At 43.5% G+C, this 21,207-nt stretch overlaps 1 protein-coding gene across 6 annotated transcripts in view; it reads left to right on the forward strand.

The window, feature by feature from the left end:
- Positions 1-21,207, forward strand: part of LOC139420303 (MLLT10 histone lysine methyltransferase DOT1L cofactor) — an 86,876-nt gene that overhangs the window by 58,513 nt on the left and 7,156 nt on the right. For all 6 annotated transcript variants that reach the window (XM_071170246.1, XM_071170247.1, XM_071170244.1 and 3 more), the window contains 3 exons: positions 2,441-2,589; positions 18,730-18,847; positions 19,508-19,589. In XM_071170246.1, coding sequence (XP_071026347.1) covers positions 2,441-2,589; positions 18,730-18,847; positions 19,508-19,589 — 349 coding nt within the window. The remainder of the gene's footprint in view (positions 1-2,440; positions 2,590-18,729; positions 18,848-19,507; positions 19,590-21,207) is intronic.

Below are 21,207 nucleotides of genomic sequence, written 5' to 3' on the forward strand. Positions count from 1 at the left end.
GCCCCCCTGTCATCAAGAAGTTAAGATGCATTTTCATAATCTACATGTGATTTCTGTCATTTTGATCACCGTGGGTGGAAGCCCTAATGGATTATGTGTACCCAATGCATATGGGTCCGGTAAATTTCTCACGTTGTCCGGCGCTGTATTTTCCTAACGCTAACCCTGACACACACACACATATGTTATTGGAGGCTGAGACGTGTTGGGTCCCTGGCTTGAGGGGGTTACTAGGGGTTGAGGGGTTTCCAGGGGGGATATATGGAGGGGGTGAGGAAAGGTGATGTTGGTAAGTCCTTATTGATCACTTTGATTCCCGATTGGACAGTCCTACGCCAATGCAGCTGAGCTAATAGGGCTGGTCCACACTCACACAGAGCTATGTCTTACTATACTTGTGAGGACTGTTCTCCTTAACCCTAACTCCTAAACCTAGCCCCTAAGCCTAAAATTGTTTTTTAACAAGTGAGGACCGGCAAAATAGTTGTGTTACTATTCGCGTGAGGAATTCTGGTACTCAAATCAAACTTTATTTGTCACATGCACCGAATACAACGTGTAGACCTTACTGTGAAATGCATACTTACAAGCCCTTAACCAACAGTTCAGTTCAAGAAGATTTAAGAAAATATTTACCATGTAGACCAAAGTAAAAAATAATCAAAAGTAACACAATAAAATAACAACGAGGCTATATACAGGGGGTACCGGTACCGAGTCAATGTGCAGGGGTACAGGTTAGTCGAGGTAATTTGTACATGTAGGTAGGGGCAAAGTGACTATGCATAGATAATAAACAGCGATTAGCAGCAGCGTACAAATTAAATGTGGGGGTCAATGTAGATAGTCCGGTGGCCATTTTGATTAATTGTTCAGCAGTCTTATGGCTTGGGGGTAGAAGCTGTTAAGGAGCCTACTTGTGTATACTCACAAGTATAGTAAAACGTGAACACACACCCATCCATCCTTTATTCTGTGTTGTTGATAATGAACTAGGGTCCATAAAAGCATATTCACTACATGTATTCCTGTGTTGACATGATAAATGTAACCCCACCTTTGATGTATTGGCCCAGTGTTAAATGGAGGCTAGCTTTTGGATATGGATATATGTAGGCTAGGTGTAGCAAAAGGGTAAGGGTAGCAATCTCTACCCCATTTTAAATTTTTAATTACAAGACTGGCTTATTACTAATGTTAGATTTGTATATAATTTATGATGGCATCCGATTAAGTTGTGTAATTTAGTCAGTTTAGTCTGATTTTAACATTAATATCTGGTAATTGTGGATTGTCTTTCCAACAATATTGTGTAGGTTAGGAGATGTGTTCTATTGTGTTTGTATGACCTGAGGAGTAGTCTTGGAGTTTCTGCAGTACATGATCTCTCGTTTTCCTTCGTTCTCCATCTTGCACTCTCATGCACAAAGCACTCTTGTTCCTCTAGTGAATATGTGCTGCCCACAGCCATTCAGCCTTTTGTGGGGTGAGGGGGGCCTCTCACTCCTACTCCCCCCTCCCTAGGGGTCACTAAGGGGCAGGGGCAGAGTTTATACCGGTTAAGTGTGTGTGTGTGTGTGTGTGTGTGTGTGTGTGTGTGTGTGTGTGTGTGTGTGTGTGTGTGTGTGTGTGTGTGTGTGTGTGTGTGTGTGTGTGTGTGTGTGTGTGTGTGTGTGTGTGTGTGTGTGTGTGTGTGTGTGTGTGAAATCAATAAAACAGCAGCAGCAACAACTTAACAGAGAGGGCATGTGATGGGGGAGGAACATGAATATGAATGGAGCCCCCACCCCCCTTTCCCCCAGTATGAAAAGCTGTGTGTATGTGTGTGATAGAACAATGTGTGAGTCATCAGATTTCTGCTTGTTATTCTGGGTCAGTGGCAGGACAGGTCTCCATCCACTGTGTGTTTTTAATATGTAGTTGTGTGTTTGTCTACAGCAGGGGTCGGCAACAGGCGGCTGTGGGCCAAATTCGGCCCATAGTTTTTAGTTTTCAGCTAAAGACAATTTTTTATTTAGGAAATCTGTTCCCATGTGTTCACACGCATAAAAAGAGACATGATTGTCTCAATCTACTTTAGGTATGAAATTAGTTATTTTCAAAGGCAGTCACTTTTTTTTCACCTAAGTTGTGATCAATTTGCAGTGTACAAATTATTACAATTTTGTTCCGGCCCCCTAACTATCTACTCTGACAAAAACCAGCCTGCGGCTTAATCTAGTTGCCTATCCCTGGTATACAGCGTGCATGTGTGAGAATGTGTTTGTTGTTGATTTGGTCCAGCCCACTCGTTCATGGTACCATGCACACACTCACTACTGTACTGCACGCAACTCATATAAACACGAGACAATGAAGATTAGTTTATTTTCATGATTATGAAACAGAATGATGATGATAATAAATGTTATGTTGATGACGGTGATGTATCTCCTTGTAGGTGCGTTCTCCAGTTGTGACGTGTCGTCAGGGGTGGGACCTGCCCCTATGAGTGGAGCTAACTCTGAGTTGCAACAGCCGATGGCCTCCCTAGCTCCTCCTAGTCCCTTCACTGCCACAGCCCCCATGATCAACACGGTCTCCCCCCATGTGAGTACATACACACACCACAGACACAGACTAGGCCCGTGCTGAACAGAGTCAGATCAACATTAATGTCAGAGACCTACTAGTTATATTAAGTTCAAATAGGTTTAGAAAAGGATGAGAGAGGAGTTCTCAGGGCTGTGATGATCTTGGCATTTTGGATGATGGTTATTGGGCAGCTAAATGGCAGTGATAACTGTTTGAATAGCATAACATATATAGAGTACCAGTCTAAAGTTTGGACACACCTACTCATTCAAGGGTTTTTCTTTATTTGTAAAATTTTCTACATTGTAGAATAATAGTGAAGACATCACAACTATGAAATAACACATATGGAATCATGTAGTAACCAGAAAAGTGTTAAACAATCAAAATATATTTTATATTTGAGATTCTTCAAAGTAGCCACCTTTTGCCTTGATGACAAGTTTGCACACTCTTGACATTCTCTCAACCAGCTTCATGAGGAATGCTTTTCCAACAGTCTTGAAGGAGTTCCCACATATGCTAAGCACTTGTTGGCTGCTTTTCCTTCGGTCTGCGAGCTAACTCATCCCAACCCATCTCAATTGGGTTCAGGTCGGGTGATTGTGGAGGCCAGGTCATCTGATACAGCACTCCATCACTCTCCTTCTTGGTCAAATAGCCCTTACACAGCCTGGAGGTGTGTTTTGGGTCATTGTCCTGTTGAAAAACAAATGATCGTCCCACTAAGCGCAAACCAGATGGGATGATGTATCGCTGCAGAATGCTGTGGTAGCCATCCTGGTGACTGACCGTGTCACCAGCAAAACACCTTCACACCTCCATGCTTCACAGTGGGAAGCGCACACGTGGAGATCATCCGTCCACCTACTCTGCATCTCACAAAGACACGGCAGTTGGAACCAAAAATCTGAAATTTGGACTCATCAGACCAAAGGACAGATTTCCACTGATCTTATCTCCATTGCTTATGTTTCTTGGCCCAAATAAGTCTCTTCTTATTATTGGTGTCCTTTAGTAGTTGTTTCTTTCGACCATGAAGGCCTGATTCCCGCAGTCTCCTCTGAACAGTTGCTCTTGAGATGTCTGTTTCTTGAACCCTGTGAAGCATTTATTTGGGATGCAATTTCTGAGGCTGGTAACTCAAATGAACTTGTCCTCTGCAGCAGAGGTAACTCTAGGTCTTCCTTGCCTGTGGCAGTCCTCATGAGAGCCAGTTTCATCATAGAGCTTAATGGTTTTTGCAACTGCACTTGAAGAAACTTTCAAAGTTCCTGACATTTTCTCGATTCACTGACCTTAATTTCTTAATATAATGATGGACTGCCATTTCACTTTGCTTATTTGAGCTGTTCTTGCCATAATATGGACTTGGTCTTTTACCAATAGCGCTATCTTCTACAAACCAAGCCTACCTTGTCACAACACAACTGATTGGCTCAAACGCATTAAGAAGGAAAGAAATTTCACACCTGTTAATTGAAATGGATTCCAGGTGTCTACCTCATGAAGTTGGTTGAGAGAATGCCAAGACGCCTCACAAGTCCTCAACTGGCATCTTCATTAAATCGTACCCGCAAACACCAGTCTCAACGTCAACAGTGAAGAGGCAACCCCAGGATGCTGGCCTTTCACTTTGGTCAATCTTAATCAGTCCAAACAATTCAAATTCTTACTTCCCATTCCCTTTGTTACCTTCACTAGTCTACACATCTCTGTTCCCTTTAACTCAGAAGCCCTCTCAATCACCATCATACTCTACTTCTATCTTTCTGTCTAACATTTACTTTACCAGGTGAACAAAAGGTTTGAAATTACAGTCAAAACAAACATGATAACTTCTATTCACAGGGAGGCCACTTTAATTACTCGTGACTAGGGTTGCAAAGTGTCAGACATTTTCCATGGGAGTTAAGCCCAGGAATTTGGGGAATTTTGCTTAAATTCATAGAAAAAGTTAGCTTATAACAGTGAACTTGTTTATGGGATACACAAGGCAATGCTAGGTCTTGTGGGATGTTTTGGTTAAACTATCCCCAATTCAATGGAATTGCAACCCTCTGCATGCACAGTGCATTCTTCCATTACATGTGCAGTGCACTCTTCCATCACATGGTCAGCTGATTGTCAAGATCTTGCACACTAATGAGATGCTATTGAGCCCAAACTACTATACTGTCTGAGCCAAGGACTACATGCTTTCTGGTAAGTTTTGATTACAATACTGGATGGGGTGAATATATTTTATATGACATACATTATTTTTTAGTTAACTAGTAAATAGTAGCCTACAGCAAAGGCTGACTTGTTAACTTGTTAACAATTTCTGCTTGTTAGTTTTTTCTACCATGTGGATTTTTAGCTTGCTTGAGCCTGCAAACTGAGTGTTACTTCACCTGTTTGAATACATGTTTCAGGTTTAAATAACTCCTTTGTAAGATAAAACATTTATCTAACTGCTTAACTACACTGCTCAAAAAAATAAAGGGAACACTAAAATAACACATCCTAGATCTGAATGAATGAAATATTCTTATTAAATACTTTTTTCTTTACGTAGTTGAATGTGCTGACAACAAAATCACACAAAAATTATCAATGGAAATCAAATTTATCAACCCATTGAGGTCTGGATTTGGAGTCACATTCAAAATTAAAGTGGAAAACCACACTACAGGCTGATCCAACTTTGATGTAATGTCCTTAAAACAAGTCAAAATGAGGCTCAGTAGTGTGTGTGGCCTCCATGTGCCTGTATGACCTCCCTACAATGCCTGGGCATGCTCCTGATGAGGTGGCAGATGGTCTCCTGAGAGATCTCCTCCCAGACCTGGACTAAAGCATCCGCCAACTCCTGGACAGTCTGTGGTGCAACGTGGCGTTGGTGGATGGAGCGAGACATGATGTCCCAGATGTGCTCAATTGGATTCAGGTCTGGGGAACGGACGGGCCAGTCCATAGCATCAATGCCTTCCTCTTGCAGGAACTGCTGACACACTCCAGCTTCATGAGGTCTAGCATTGTCTTGCATTAGGAGGAACCCAGGGCCAACCGCACCAGCATATGGTCTCACAAGGGGTCTGAGGATCTCATCTTGGTACTTATTGGCAGTCAGGCTACCTCTGGCGAGCACATGGAGGGCTGTGCGGCCCCCCAAAGAAATGCCACCCCACACCATCACTGACCCACCGCCAAACCGGTCATGCTGGAGGCTGTTGCAGGCAGCAGAACCTTCTCCACAGCGTTTCCAGACTCTGTCACGTCTGTCACATGTGCTCAGTGTGAACCTGCTTTCATCTGTGAAGAGCACAGGACGCCATTGGCGAATTTGCCAATCTTGGTGTTCTCTGGCAAATACCAAACGTCCTGCACGGTGTTAGGCTGTAAGCACAACCCCCACCTGTGGACGTCGGGCCCTCATACCACCCTCATGGAGTCTGTTTCTGACCGTTTGAGCAGACACCTCCGGATGTCTGCTCCTGCTGGAGGTCATTTTGCAGGGCTCTGGCAGTGCTCCTCCTGCTCCTCCTTGCACAAAGGCGGAGGTAGCGGTCCTGCTGCTGGGTTGTTGCCCTCCTACGGCCTCCTCCAGTCTCCTGGTAGCGCCTCCATGCTCTGGACACTACGCTGACAGACACAGCAAACCTTCTTGCCACATCTCGCATTGATGTGCCATCCTGGATGAGCTGCACTACCTGAGCCACTTGTGTGGGTTGTAGACTCCGTCTCATGCTACCACTAGAGTGAAAGCACCGCCAGCATTCAAAAGTGACCAAAACATCATCCAGGAAGCATAGGAAATGAGAAGTGGTCTGTGGTCACCACCTGCAGAACCACTCCTTTATTGCGGGTGTCTTGCTAATTGCCTATAATTTCCACCTCTTGTCTATTCCATTTGCACAACAGAATGTAAAATGTATTGTCAATCAGTGTTGCTTCCTAAGTGGACAGTTTGATTTCACAGAAGTGTTATTGACTTGGAGTTACATTGAGTTGTTTAAGTGTTCCCTTTATTTTTTTTGAGCATTGTATTTATCTGTACATGGAATTGTATTTGTTTTTTTTCTCATTCATTTTCTCATCTTTCCAGTAAAATGCAACGGGCACTATCTGATGTGTGGAGACATTTCACTGCAGCTGTACACAGAAAAGCTGTGTACATTTGCAAATACTGTGCCAAAGCATATGTGAAGAATGCAACAAAGATGCAGAATCATCTGGCCAAGTGCATAAAGTTCCCTCAGCGCCCACAACAAGAAACCTCTGTCAAAAGTCCCTCTACTTCTATTCGAGGTGAAAATTATGAATCCGACACCTTATCGATAGCAACAGCTCATGGTACTCCTGGAATCAGAAGTGTTTTGACTCAATGGAGGAACGTAGTCCGAGAAATGCTGATGAATGTCTTGCTCGAGCTGTGTATGCAACTGGTTCACCTCTGATGCTCACAGGCAATGTATATTGGAAGAGATTTCTGAATGTTTTTCGCCCAGCATACACCCCTCCAGCCAGACATGCTTTATCTACTCATTTTCTGGATGCAGAGTTCAAGTGAAGGTCAAGAAAATCAACAAGAGCACAGACACAAGGGACAACAGACACACCGGCCAGTAGATGAGCTGAAAGCAGTCATCAATGACCTTGGACCACAGAAGTTATTTGCACTGGTGACAGACAATGCTGCGAACATGAAGGCTGCTTGGTCTAAAGTGGAGGAGTCCTACCCTCACATCACATTGGCTGTGCTGCTCATGCATTGAATCTGCTCCTCAAAAATATCATGGCACTGAAAACAATGGATACACTCTACAAGAGAGCCAAGGAAATGATTAGGTATGTGAAGGGTCATCAAGTTATAGCAGCAATCTACCTTACCAAGCAAAGTGAGAATAAGAGCACCACATTGAAGCTGCCCAGCAACACCTGTTGGGGTGATGTTGACGTCATGTTTGACAGTCTCCTGGAGGGGAAGGAGTCTCTCCAAGAAATTACCATATCACAGTCTGCTGATATGGACAGCCCATCAAGAGCATCCTCCTGGATGATGTATTTTGGGAGAGAGTGGTAAGCAGCCTGAAACTCCTGAAACCTATAGCAGTAGCCATTTCACAAATTGAGACAATGCCATCCTGTCTGATTTTCAGACTCTGCTTGCAAATGTAAGAGAAGAAATCCATACTGCCCTGTCCACTTCATTGTTGCTCCAAGCAGAGGAAACTGCATTTCTGAAATACATCAAAAAGCGTGAAGACTTCTGCCTGAAGCCCAAACACGCTGCAGTGTACATGTTGGACCCCAAGTATGCTGGCAAGAGCATCCTGTCTGGTGCAGAGATCAACAAGGCCTATGGTGTCATCACTACTGTGTCTCGCCACCTTGACCTGGATGAGGCAGTTTGGCGAAGTACACTTCCAAGCAAGGCTTTGAGATGGAGATGCAATATGGCAGTCATGCCAATATATCTCATCAGCCACCTGTTGGAAGGGACTTGTGGATCTGAGGCTCTTTCCCCTGTTGCCTCCATCATCCTCCAAATCCCACCATCGGCCGCCTCAGAGCGCAACTGGTCCTTGTTTGGGAACACACACACCAAAGCACTCAACAGGCTGACCAATACAACGTTTGAAAAATTGGTGGCCATCCGGGCAAATTTGAGGCTTTTTGAGCCTGACAACGAGCTGTCCTCAACAAGGTTGGAACGTGACAGTAAAGATGAGGCCTCTGTGTCTGATGTTCAAGAGTTGGACATTGAGGAGATTTAGGGAGAAGACATGGAAGCCTGAGAGGAAGACAACCAAGCTTTAGTTTCTAGACTATCATTTTTCAGATGCATGTTGAAAACGTTTTTTGGAGATACAATGGATCATTGGGGATCATTCAATATTCCCTTTCTTTTGTTGTTCAGTGAAAATCATCCCATGTGAAGAGTTAACTTTTCTAGGATAGGGGGCAGCATTTGGAATTTTGGATGAAAAGCTTGCCAAAATTAAACTGCCTACTACTCGGGCCCAGAAGATATGATATGCATATAATTGGTAGATTTTGATAGAAAACACTCAAGTTTCCAAAACTGTTAAAATAATGTCTGTGAGTATAACAGAACTGATTTGGCAGGCGAAAACCTGAGAAAGATCCATTCAGGAAGTAGGATTTTTTGGGGGGGTTTGTATTCAATGCCATTACAGTATCCATTGACTTAGGACTCAAATTGCAGTTCCTATGCCTTCCACTAGATGTCAACAGTCTTTAGAAATTGTTTCAGGCTTGTATTCTGAAAAATGAGGGAGTAAGAGCAGTCTGAATGAGTGGACCCTGCCGTGTCAGAGCTTTTTCATGCGTGCGGCCGAGAGTGCCTTTCTTGTTTACCTTTCATATTGACGACGTTATTGTCCGGGTGAAATATTATCGATTATTTAGGCTAATAACAACCTGAGGATTGATTATAAACATCGTTTGACATCTTTCTATGAACTTCACGGATACAATTTAGATGTTTTTGTCTGCCTGTTGTGACTGCGTTTGAGCCTGTGGATTACTGATTTCTGACTTGTGTAACTCTCCTACTTGGCTGGTTACTATTTGTAATGATTTGTCTGCTGGGCGATGTTCTCAAATAGTCTTAAGATATGCTTTTGCCGTAAAGCATTTTTGAAATCTGACACCATGGTTAGATTCACAAGAAGTTCATATTTAAACCTATGTAAAATACTTGTATGTTTTCTGTATTATTATAATGAGTATTTCTGTATTTGAATTTGGCGCTCTGCAATCTCACTGAATGTTGGCCAGGTGGGACGCTAGCATCCCACATACCCTAGTGAGGTTAACTAATTTAATTAAAGTTTAAATCATAACGAATTTAATTAAAGTTCAAATCGTAACTAATTTAATTAAAGTTAAATTCGTAACTCATTTTATTTTTTTTCTATTGGAAGGATTTAATCATTTGCGTTTATGTCTACTATTGATAAGGTGAAAGGTTTATGTTTCTGTCTCCATATGCTATTGTAAATATATCCAATGCAAAAAAACATCTGCATTTAAATGGTATTAATATTAATTTCCATATATTCCTGTTAATTCCCATGGAAAGTTTCCACCTCTGAATATTCCCCAAAATGTGCAACCCTACTCGTGATCCCTCCTCCCTTTTCTCAATTCTATAAATCTATTTTAGAGGAAGACAGAATAGTGTCTCACAAGATTAAAACCTCTAGGGTTTTCCTGAGTCTGCAAGGAGTGTATGTTTGTGCCAAAAAAAACACATTGTTCCTACTCGATCAGGTGTAATGTGCTTTGATTTCCGAAATCAAAACCCCCAAATATATGTTATCTCTTGTTTCACTGGTTGTACTTTCCAATATGATGCCTTGTGACCGTGCTCTACCAAATACTTTACTATTGTGGTGATGTCTGGCATGAGTTTCCTCGTCTCTTTTTACGCAAATAAGAAATCACTACATACTGTATCAACACAGACCCCCTTAAATTTACACCCTTTTAGCGATTGTTTTAATTCTCACAAGAATTATTGTTAGTGTTCAAATACTGGAGAGTTGAGACCAAATCACAGACGCTGGACAGAGTGGATTTCAGTTGTAACAAAAGACAGTTTTAATGAGTCAGAGATATCTTGTTCCGCAGTTCTACGTGCACGGACCTAGTTCACATAACTCGGCAAGGAGCCAGGTGAAAAAGAGGCCTATACAATGGTTACATTCATTTTTATACATAGAATAAAGTAGGTGGAGTCTTGTCGTTTCGGTCTTCTTGACTGGTCGGAGGGTTGGAGGCGGGCCTTGCTCTAGCCAGAGCAGAAGCCCCATTGGTGCACAGCAGAGCCTTATCCTGAGCATCCGACCAATAGAGGGGGTCAGTCTTGTGGCTGGGTGTATGTGTTCTTACGACGGACTGTCTTTGTTTATATGAGCTATGTGTATGAATACTTATATAACAAATCCCTCTCTTCACGTCTATTAGACGTGAAAACTATAGCAGAAAGGTGGCGGTTGCAATCGTGGGTATACATAAGGTGGTGCTCCTAACCTTGTCTGGTTTGCATGGTGGGTCTGTATGTGTAGTGCTACGTTTGGGACGGGAGTGATTGGAGGGAGTGATATCAGGAAAGGAGTTAGGGACATGTGTAGGGGTTGGTGTACGTGATGTGGCAGGGTGAAATAGTTGTTCAATTAACCATGTGAAAGTCATAGGGTTACTCCAAATATCAGTAGGAATATCACAAATAAGGGACCAGATATCCCCAGCCTCACCCAGAGAGGGAGAAATTTCCCTCTAACTGGGTGAGGTTCCCTTCTCAGGGGAGGCGGAGTTTGATGCCGCATCACCTGAGGAAGGAGTGTCTTCATTTGGAATCGAATTTAGGCCGCTCAAATCAGCTCTGACTTCAGTCAGTGTTCTAGAAGGAATTGGGGCTGGGGTGCAATGTGTAAGGCGGTGCCAAGGTGTGCCTGATTTACCTTTGACCTGGACTGAGTGTGAAGTAACCTCCTTCACTTCGTACGGTCCAGTCCACCTGGGTTCCAGCCACTTTCTCTTGTGGACTGTAACCCTCACCCCGTCACCAACCTTTACCTTCAGTAGTGGCGTGTCCCCCGGCAGCTCCCCCTCCTGGACCTTGTGAACCTGGGTAGAGAGTGCTGCAGAGAGAACCGTCAGTTTTTTCACATAATTAGACATTACAATTTGTTGTACATCAAGGGCGGGCATATGACCTCCCTCCCTTGGTGGACCATGCATGACTCTACCAGTCATTATCCCATGAGGCACATACTTTAGCTATCTTAGCTTTTGCTTTTGGTTTGACGTTCCACCAGATTTTGGGATTGGGGCCTGTACACAGATCCAAATCTGTGGGTTATGCCAAATCTTTCTTCCACCTGTCTCAGGTGTTTGTTAAATGTGAGCCATTTGTCAAATTTGATTTGTCTTGGGATGCCATACCTGGGTATTAGTTTGGTTTGTAGCCACTCAAAGACTGACCTAGCATCCTCCCCTTTTGTTAGTATTGCCTCTACCCATTTGGAGAACCTATCTACTATGACTAGGAGATAGAGTTTGCCTTTAGATACATTTTCGGGGCCCATGTCGGTGTAGTCTATACTAATATCCTGAAAACATGCATTAGGTATTACGTATGAGCCCATTGTTGTTTGATATGGTTTCTTTGGGTTGTGTCTGTCACAACCATTGCATTCGTCACAAAATAAATCATCGTCATAAAATAAGTCAGTCATATTTTTTATGTGAGGGTGCCACCAGATGTGCGAGGCCTTTTTGGAGGGTCTTTAGTTTGCCTTCGTGTGTGGGGCCATGTGTTTCTCATAAAAGTTCTGGGTCCATCAGTGTGGCCTGCTTCATGGGCATGGGCTGAGTCTGTATAGATATTCAGTCTTTCCTTTTCCTCTGATGAGGACCTGCGTCAATCCGATGATTTCAGCTAATTTGGCCGATGCTGGTTGAGGGATGATGGCTGATTGAAGGGTGACATCACGAGGTGAGCTGTTTTTTCAATAGCTTTTGCTACTGCAGCAACGTATCTGGAGCATGTTGACTGTCCTACCTCAATGTGGTCAAGTTTGAAGAGTAGTACATCAAGACCCTTCTCTCCCCCTCTTGTTTCTGGAATAGGACGGATGAGGTGAATCCTTCCCTTTCAGAAACATCCAAATGGAACTTGTTCTTGTAGTCAGGTGCAGTCAGAGCTGCTGCCGCTGATAGATCTGTTTTCAGGAGTGCTATGGCTGTTGATGCTTCAGCCGTCCAGGCCAGGGGTGCATGGAGGTTCCTTGATCGTAGGATGACCGGTGCTGCCACCCCCTCTGGGCCACACCCAATGGTACAACACCTGATAGGTGGGGTCAGGTGCATCATGTCTTCGTCCCAGTCTGCAGTGTAGAGGCAGTCATCAGTTTCTGTTGCATTGAGTGTGCAATGGATCTCAGCTTGGGGAGTCTTATATGGGTGCAGAGTGTAGATTTGAGCTTTCAGTTGGTTGAACTTAAACTGGATGTGAGGGGTGGCAGGCCCTGTGGGTAGGCATTTTAGCCAGTACACTTCTTGGGCTTCAGACAGTGTGGTCATCGGCAGGAGTGGCATCCTCATCATTCTTACTGGGTGATCAGGTGTTGAAGTGGGAGGGTTGGTTGTAATCTTGCTGCTCCTGCTGCATGTGTCTAGGAGAGGGTCCTCTTCCTCTTCCTGGTGCCCCTCCACGTCCTCTTCCTCTTTCTCTCCATTGCTGTTGCTGCGGGGAGAGTGGTTTCGTGCAATATCTGGCATAGTGACCGGGAATTCCGCAGTTATACCACTGGTAGTTTCCCCCTCTGTATGGTCCAGTGTAGGGGCCTCGTTGAGCCCGTTGCCGTTGCAGGATATACCGCTGTGGGGGAGGGTAATGGGGTGGTGGGGCTGCCTGCTGTTGGATCATCTGAGAGACAGTCTGTGCCACGATCTGAGTGTTATCTGGCTGCTCCCCTTGGTCTTGAGTTTCTACTGCAATCATTTGTTTGGGCGTGATGGCTGCAGACATTTTATCTAAGTCGTCTGATAATGTGTATAATGCGTTATTTAGGTATATTCAATCCTTACTATGTGGTGTTTATTTCTATCGTTGTATGCTTAGCCTGTCCCTGGTCGAGACAAAGGGGGTTATCAGTATGTGACGCCCGCCACGTGTGTATTTCTCCGGTATTTTATTTGAATTTGTTCAGCGATTCGTTTAGGTATTTTCTATAAATGATTCTGCGATTTCCTTTTGGAACAATATATCAGTGAATATATGCGGTTCTATAACAATTTTCAGAGTAATTCTAGCTCTTTAGGAAATATAGATAGAATTTCTAGACAACTAAGAGTTGTTCAGTGAATTATTTAAATACTTTCTGTAAACAATTCAGTAAATTCCTTTATGAACTTATATCAGTAAATTCCAGCGATTCTATAGCAATTGTCAGAATAATTTTAAACTTTAGGCAATATCAACAGGAATGAAAAAAATACGAAAATCAGTATTCCAGCCCGGCTGCTGTCAATCAAAATTGCACGGCCATTCGATACTAAGGTGGCTTTGTCTACCAGCACGTGTGCCTAATAGCCCAGTTACGTATCCCAACCTACTCCGCGACAAACGTTTATTTCAATTTAATTTCCCCCATCTCCAAATCATGGAATGTCAACTCTGGTTCATATTATGTTTATTGTTTGATGTGCAATAGCCACATCATTCCCGATCTCTGTCTTGTGGAAGGCCAAACTTACATATCCTATATCTATTCGACTACACCTCTAACATAACCAATTAAACAGTTTACAACTTATTCAATAGGATCTTTTACATGCAGATTCAGTCGATCTATTAATTAACTAAATCTCTAAACACAACCAATTAAACAGTTTAGAACTTATTCAATAGGAACTTTTACATGCATACTACACTTCTAAGCCACAACCAATTAAACAGTAAGCACTTATTTAATAGGATATTTTACATGCATACTACACTTCTAATAATAGGCCAATTGATAAAAAATTAAAATACAAATAAAAAATAAAAACGAGCAAAACAAGATCTCCCCGATCAATGTCTTAGGTTCTTATGTAAAAATTTGGGCACCGATTCATACTCACGCCCAGTACTTTCTGATCAAAATTTGGTTTAGGCTATAATACAATATGCAGATTTCGATATAACGGGCTCTGCTCACCTGATATAGAGCGCTCCGATCAGATTTCCTGAGGCAAGATGAATGGCTGGGGAAGTCACTCTTCCGTCTGATTTTTTAGCCGTGATCAGTCTCGTCCTCTCACACTAACTTATAATAGATCGAATTCAAGAATAACCAAACTCTGCTACCAATTTTGTTAGTGTTCAAATACTGGAGAGTTGAGACCAAATCACGGACGCTGGACAGAGTGGATTTCAGTTGTAACAAAAGACAGTTTTAATGAGTCAGAGATATCTTGTCCCGCAGTTCTACGTGCACGGACCTAGTTCACATAACTCGGCAAGGAGCCAGGTGAAAAAGAGGCCTATACAATGGTTACATTCATTTTTATACATAGAATAAAGTAGGTGGAGTCTTGTCGTTTCGGTCTTCTTGACTGGTCGGAGGGTTGGAGGCGGGCCTTGCTCTAGCCAGAGCAGAAGCCCCATTGGTGCACAGCAGAGCCTTATCCTGAGCATCCAACCAATAGAGGGGGTCAGTCTTGTGGCTGGGTGTATGTGTTCTTACGACGGACTGTCTTTGTTTATATGAGCTATGTGTATGAATACTTATATAACATTATCCAACTATTCAATTATCCCAAAATTAGATCCATCGCAATGTAAAATTATCCGGGCATTGTTACTGGTCCCATGTTCAAAGACATGGGTAGTAGTCGTATCGCTTTTGATTCTGCCCGTGTCACCAATAAATATAATACCTTTCTCGTCGTAAATTTAGCCAGTGGTGCCCCTCTACACTCAATTTTCAAATGACCAATGGCCCAACACACTACGCTAATAAACCATACTAATATACACTACCGTTCCAAAGTTTGGGGTCCCTTGGAAATGTCCCAAATGTTTTGTCCATTAATTAAATACAGTGTAGACATTGTTAATGTTGTAAATGACTGTTGTAGCTGGAGATGGATGATTTTGAATGGAATATCTACATAGGCGTACAGGCCCATTATCAGCAACCATCACTCCTGTGTTCCAATGGCTTTTCCCATGTTCTTAAAAGCGTTGGTGACTTACTGTGCTGCTGGCAACAATTTTTATTTTACGTTCAATGTTATGTTATTTTCCCCCAACATTTACTGACAACGTCCATATTCAACGGGTGTTGAGCGTTTGTAAATTCATCAGTTATTCTGCACTCTGGTACATTCAGATGAGTGCTCTGAAATCCGAGCAGATAGCCTGAGTGAATTCACGAAGCACCCAAATTAACAATGTCCAATGAGAATACACAATGACTATACCATTTAGGTAAGAATGACATAAATAATGAAGTCAATACACTTTGGGTAGTTAGATGGCATATAGTTAATATACTAGAAAGTTTGATGTATTAGTAGCCAACGAACGTTAGGTAGCTAACATATATTACCGGTACATACTGCTGTAATGATATGCTATGCGGATCATAAGGATAGCGTAACTAACAAATTGTCAGAATTAGTTAAAGCAATGGATTTGTATCCGCTCTCGCATATTTCCCGTCAGCAGGGAAATGCTGCCCAGTTTTATCCATAATTTGATTTTTTCGATATTCGAGCTGAATTGGTAGAATACTCTTGTGCATATTTTAGTGCCTCTATGGTTTTGCTATAGTTTTACCTCTTCCTGACCATGGCCAGAGTGTTTAGATTTACTCACTCACAGCTCTACTCACTCACTGCTCTTAATTCTAAGGTAGTGATACCCAATTCCCCAGAGTGTAGTTATGGTATTTGTGCATTTTAATTGGTAACGGTTTTGATACCTTGTATTAGAAACAATACTGGAACTTCTGCCAATTTTATTACTGGAGGATGTGTTCCTTTATTCGATCACACTGTGCAGCCAGTCGGGCTGATAGGGTCAATCATCCATCCTTAATATAAATCTCTCATCAATACACACACTCAGGAAACAAAAACAGACACACAAAACAAACCGTATTTGGTTAGAAACGTCTTCCTTTCTTGTAATTTGAAAAGAGTCATTTCTTCTCCATCTAAATATATTTGAACCAGACGAGCTAAATCACTTCTATGCTCGCTTCGAGGCAAGCAACACTGGGGCATGCATGAGAGCATCAGCTGTTCCGGACGACTGTGTAATCGCGCTCTCCGTAGCCGACGTAAGACCTTTAAACAGGTCAACATACACAAGGCTGTGGGGCCAAACGGATTACCAGGACGTGTGCTCCGGGCATGTGCTGACCAACTGGCAGGTGTCTTCACTAACAACCATCATGTTTCAAGCAGACCACCATAGTCGCTGTGCCCAAGAACACAAAGGCAACCTGCCTAAATGACTACAGACCCGTAGCACTCACGTCCTTAGCCATGAAGTGCTTTGAAAGGCTGGTAATTTCTCACATCAACACCATTATCCCGGAAACTCTAGACCCGCTCCAATTTGCTTACCACCCAAACAGATCCACAGATGATGCAATCTCTATTGCACTCCGCACTGCCCTTTCCCACCTGGACAAAAGGAACACTTATGTGAGAATGCTATTCATTGGCTACAGCTCAGCGTTCAACACCATAGTATCCTTAAAGCTCATCACTGAGCTAAGGATCCTGGGACTAAACACCTCCCTCTGCAACTGGATCCTGGACTTCCTGATGGGCCGCCCCCAGGTGGTGAGGGTAGGTTGAAACACTTCTGCCACGCTGATCCTCAACACTGGAGCTCCCCAGCGGTGCGTGCTCAGTCCCCTCCTGTACTCCCTGTTCACCCACGACTGCATGGCCAGGCACGACTCCAACACCATCATTAAGTTTGCAGACGACACAACAGTGGACAGATCACCAACAACGACGAGACAGCATATAGGGAGGAGGAGGTCAGAGACCTGGCCGGGTGGTGCCAGAATAACAACCTATCCCTCAACATAACCAAGACTGAGATGATTGTGGACAGCAAAAGGAGGACCGAGCACGCCCCCATTCTCATTGACGGGGCTGTAGTGGAGCAGATTGAGAGCTTCAAGTTCCTCAGTGTCCACATCAACAACAAACTAGAATGGTCCAAACACACCAAGACAGTCGTGAAGAGGGTACGACAAAGCCTATTCCCCCTCAGAAACTAAAAAGATTTGGCATGGGTCCTGAGATCCTCAAAAGGTTCTACAGCTGCAACATTGAGAGCATTGGTTGCATCACTGCCTGGTATGGCAATTGCTCGGCCTCTGACCGCAAGTCAAAGCTGCCTGCCATCCAGGACCTCTACACCAGGCGGTGTCAGAGGAAGGCCCTAAAAATTTGTCATAGACTGTTCTCTCTACTACCGCATGGCAAGCGGTACCAGAGTGCCAAGTCTAGGACCAAAAGGCTTCTCAACAGTTTTTACCCCTAATCCATAAGACTCCTGAACAGGTAATCAAATGGCTACCCGGACTATTTTAATTGTGTGCCCCGCCCACCCCCCAACCCCTCTTTTTACGCTGCTGCTACTCTCTGTTTATCATATATGCATAGTCACTTTAACTATACATTCATGTACATACTACCTCAATTGGGCCGACCAACCAGTGCTCCCGCCCATTGGCTAACCAGGCTTTCTGTATTGTCTTTGCAACAACAAAGACATAAAGACATAATGTGCACAACCTCTGTCACAGAACAGGATTTTCTATGATGTTCAAAAGAAATTCAGTCTCACCCTTAATTTATTTTGTCTGTTCAGAATGGCGTATCCACTCAATGATGCTCCCTGCCTGTCCGAGGCGGGTCCTTTCCTGCCCCGTTTTAGTCGGCATGTGGGCTCCCTTGCTCGCAGTTAACCTCGGTCTCCTCCGGCGCAATCAGCAAGCAGCGTTAGCCATCCCATCCTCGTCGCCAAATTGTGGTAGCAATTCTGTAGGAAAAGAGAGACTGCAGATTCTTTCAAACAACAATTTTATAAGATTTGCAAAAATGAAGCAATCAACCATCACCAAGAATATTTGAGTTGAAAGCTTAACAGTCGGGTCTCTGCTTTTATAGAAAAATACTTCTTTCTTGTATATGTAGCAGTCAGCAGATCATGTGAAAAAGGTAATTAGTTGTCTGTGCAGATTTAAGATAGCATGAGGTTGATAGCCCGAGGGCTCAGACATCTAACTGCATTCACAACAACAAACACTATATTGTACTCCTTTCTGCAAGTTTCCATGCATGTGACTTCCTGTAAATAGTAAACCCACAGGATGTCACATGCTGCGGTTGCACCCAAATGTCTCTTACCTATACGCCCAGTGTTATGACTAAGTCACACCAAGACAAGTTTAGAAAAGTTAGAAAAACATATAACAAGAGACTATTCTTTAAGTGGTAAAACACGGGATATAGCATGACTAATGATGTCATTTTCCACCACAGTCTTCATTTATGTTACCAACTCCATCCAGTCATCCTCCATGTATTGTAACTGAGACTCTTTTGTCCCTGCAGGTGAGTGGGTTACCAGGTCCAGTGTTCAACATGGCTCCCTCCCACATGTTTGGAAACCGACTCAACCCTAACTCTGCCATGGCTGCCCTCATCGCACAGTCTCAAGCTTCCCCCGCAGGTGTGTGTGTGTGTGTGTGTGTGTGTGTGTGTGTGTGTGTGTGTGTGTGCGTTTGACCATGAATAGACCACGGTCTACAGAGGGTTCAGAGGTCACAACACCAACTGACCCACTGCTCCGGTTACGTCACACACTCACATGCATACACACATACAGCGCTTAGGGTGAGACTGGGTGGTGAAGGTGGTGTACATATGGGGGTAGTGGGAGGAAGGGGAGAACAGTGGGGGAGGAGTGGGATAAATAAATGGGGAGGGTCAGGAGAAAAGGGGGGAATAAAGTGTTTCCTGGTGTTTCAGTACTGCCTGCAGCCATTGGTCCTCCATGACCTCTAGGGGTTAACTATATTGTGACTGACCGTGTGTGTTCTTTTGAATGACAGGCTGCTGGTGGAGGAATGGAAAGGGTTAAAAATAAAGGAAAAGAAAAGAGGGGAAGGGTGTCTTAAGTGGAGGCGAGTGCATGCTGGTGTGTGTTTGCGTGTGTCTTTGCACATGTGTTTGTGTGTGCATGTGTGATTTATTACTCTCGTAGAGGAAAATTAAAAGAGACGTCTGGCCTGGAGGGAGAAGAGCGAGATAGCGAGAGAAAGTGTGTGTGTGCAAGAGAGAGACACACAATCACAGTGTAGTAAGTGTGTTATTTACTGTGTGTGTGTAGATCAGGAGGTAGGAGATGGAAACAGCATTGCAGCTCCAGGCTTCTCCAGACGAGCCTCTCCCAAGACCACCCTCTGTCCGCGGTAAGTACACACACATATTTTCTCCCTTTTCCCTACACACACTCCCCCTATTACCAGTGAGCCCTTATTTACATTCCACACAAAAATATCTCTGCCCATCCCCCTCTCTTGAGGGTTTCTCTCCCTCCCACAAACACACTCTGGTTCTGGTCTCCCCCCCCCCATGAAGGCGTTTCTATTACTCTCCCCCTGATAAAGGCGTTTCCCTCTCCACCCATAAAGGCGTTTCCCCCCCATAAAGGCGTTTCTCTCCCCCCCATAAAGGCGTTTCTATCTCCCCCCCATAAAGGCGTTTCTCTCTCCACCCATAAAGGAGTTTCTATCTCTCCCCCCCATAAAGGCGTTTCTATATCTCCCCCCCATAAAGGAGTTTCTATATCTCCCCCCCATAAAGGCGTTTCTATCTCTCTGTTTTTATGGTGACTAGCATGTGTGTGGATGTTTGGGAAAGGGATGTGTGTGGAGCGATGGGTGTTTTGGACACTGAAACTTTTACACACTTTGTGGGATGGGTAGTTGAAATCAACAAGATACTACTTTCAATATTTCTGGATGTTTTACAGTGCATTCGGAAAGTATTCAGACCCCTTCCCTCAGGTGCATCCTGTTTCCGTTGATCGTCCTTGAGATCAGGGAGGTTCTTGATGAGGGAGGTGACCAAGAACCCAATGGTCACTAACAGAGCTCCAGAGTTCCTCTGTGGAGATGGGAGAACCTTCCAGAAGGAGAACCATCTCTGCAGCACTCCATCAATCAGGCCTTTATGGTAGAGTGGCCAGAAGGAAGCCACTCCTCAGTAGAAGGCACATGGCATCCACTTGGAGTTTCCGAAAGGCACCTAAAGCCTGGGAGAAACTCCCTAAATACAGTTTGCCAAGCTTGTAGCGTCCTGGGTATGCCCAGGAAGACTCAAGGCTGAAATCGCTGACTCAAGGCTGAAAAGTTGCTTCAAAAAAGTACTGAGTAAAGGGTCTGAATGATTATGTAAATGTGATATTTCTGTTTTGTTTTTTTATAAATTTGCAACAAAAAAAAATATGTTTTTGCTTTGTTATTAAATCAAATGTTATTTGTCATATGTGCCGAATACAACCGGTGAAGACCTTACAGTGAAATGCTTACTTACGAACCCCTAACCAACAATGCAGTTTTAAAAAATGTGCGTGGGCACCGGTTACTTGAGGTAATATGTACATGTAGGTAGAGTTATTAAAGTGACTATGCATACAGTGCCTTGCAAAAGTATTCGGCCCCTTTGAACTTTGCGACCTTTTGCCACATTTCAGGCTTCAAACATAAAGATATAAAACTGTATTTTTTTGTGAAGAATCAACAAGTGGGACACGACATTTATTGGATATTTCAAACTTTTTTAACAAATCAAAAACTATCAAAAACTTAATAAAAAATGATTAAACCCCTTTACTTTCAGTGCAGAAAACTCTCTCCAGAAGTTCAGTGAGGATCTCTGAATGATCCAATGTTGACCTAAATGACTAATGATGATAAATACAATCCACCTGTGTGTAATCAAGTCTCCGTATAAATGCACCTGCACTGTGATAGTCTCAGAGGTCCGTTAAAAGCGCAGAGAGCATCATGAAGAACAAGGAACACA

Source organism: Oncorhynchus clarkii, chromosome 11, assembly GCF_045791955.1.
Source record: "Oncorhynchus clarkii lewisi isolate Uvic-CL-2024 chromosome 11, UVic_Ocla_1.0, whole genome shotgun sequence".
NCBI classification, from domain to species: Eukaryota; Metazoa; Chordata; class Actinopteri; order Salmoniformes; family Salmonidae; genus Oncorhynchus; species Oncorhynchus clarkii.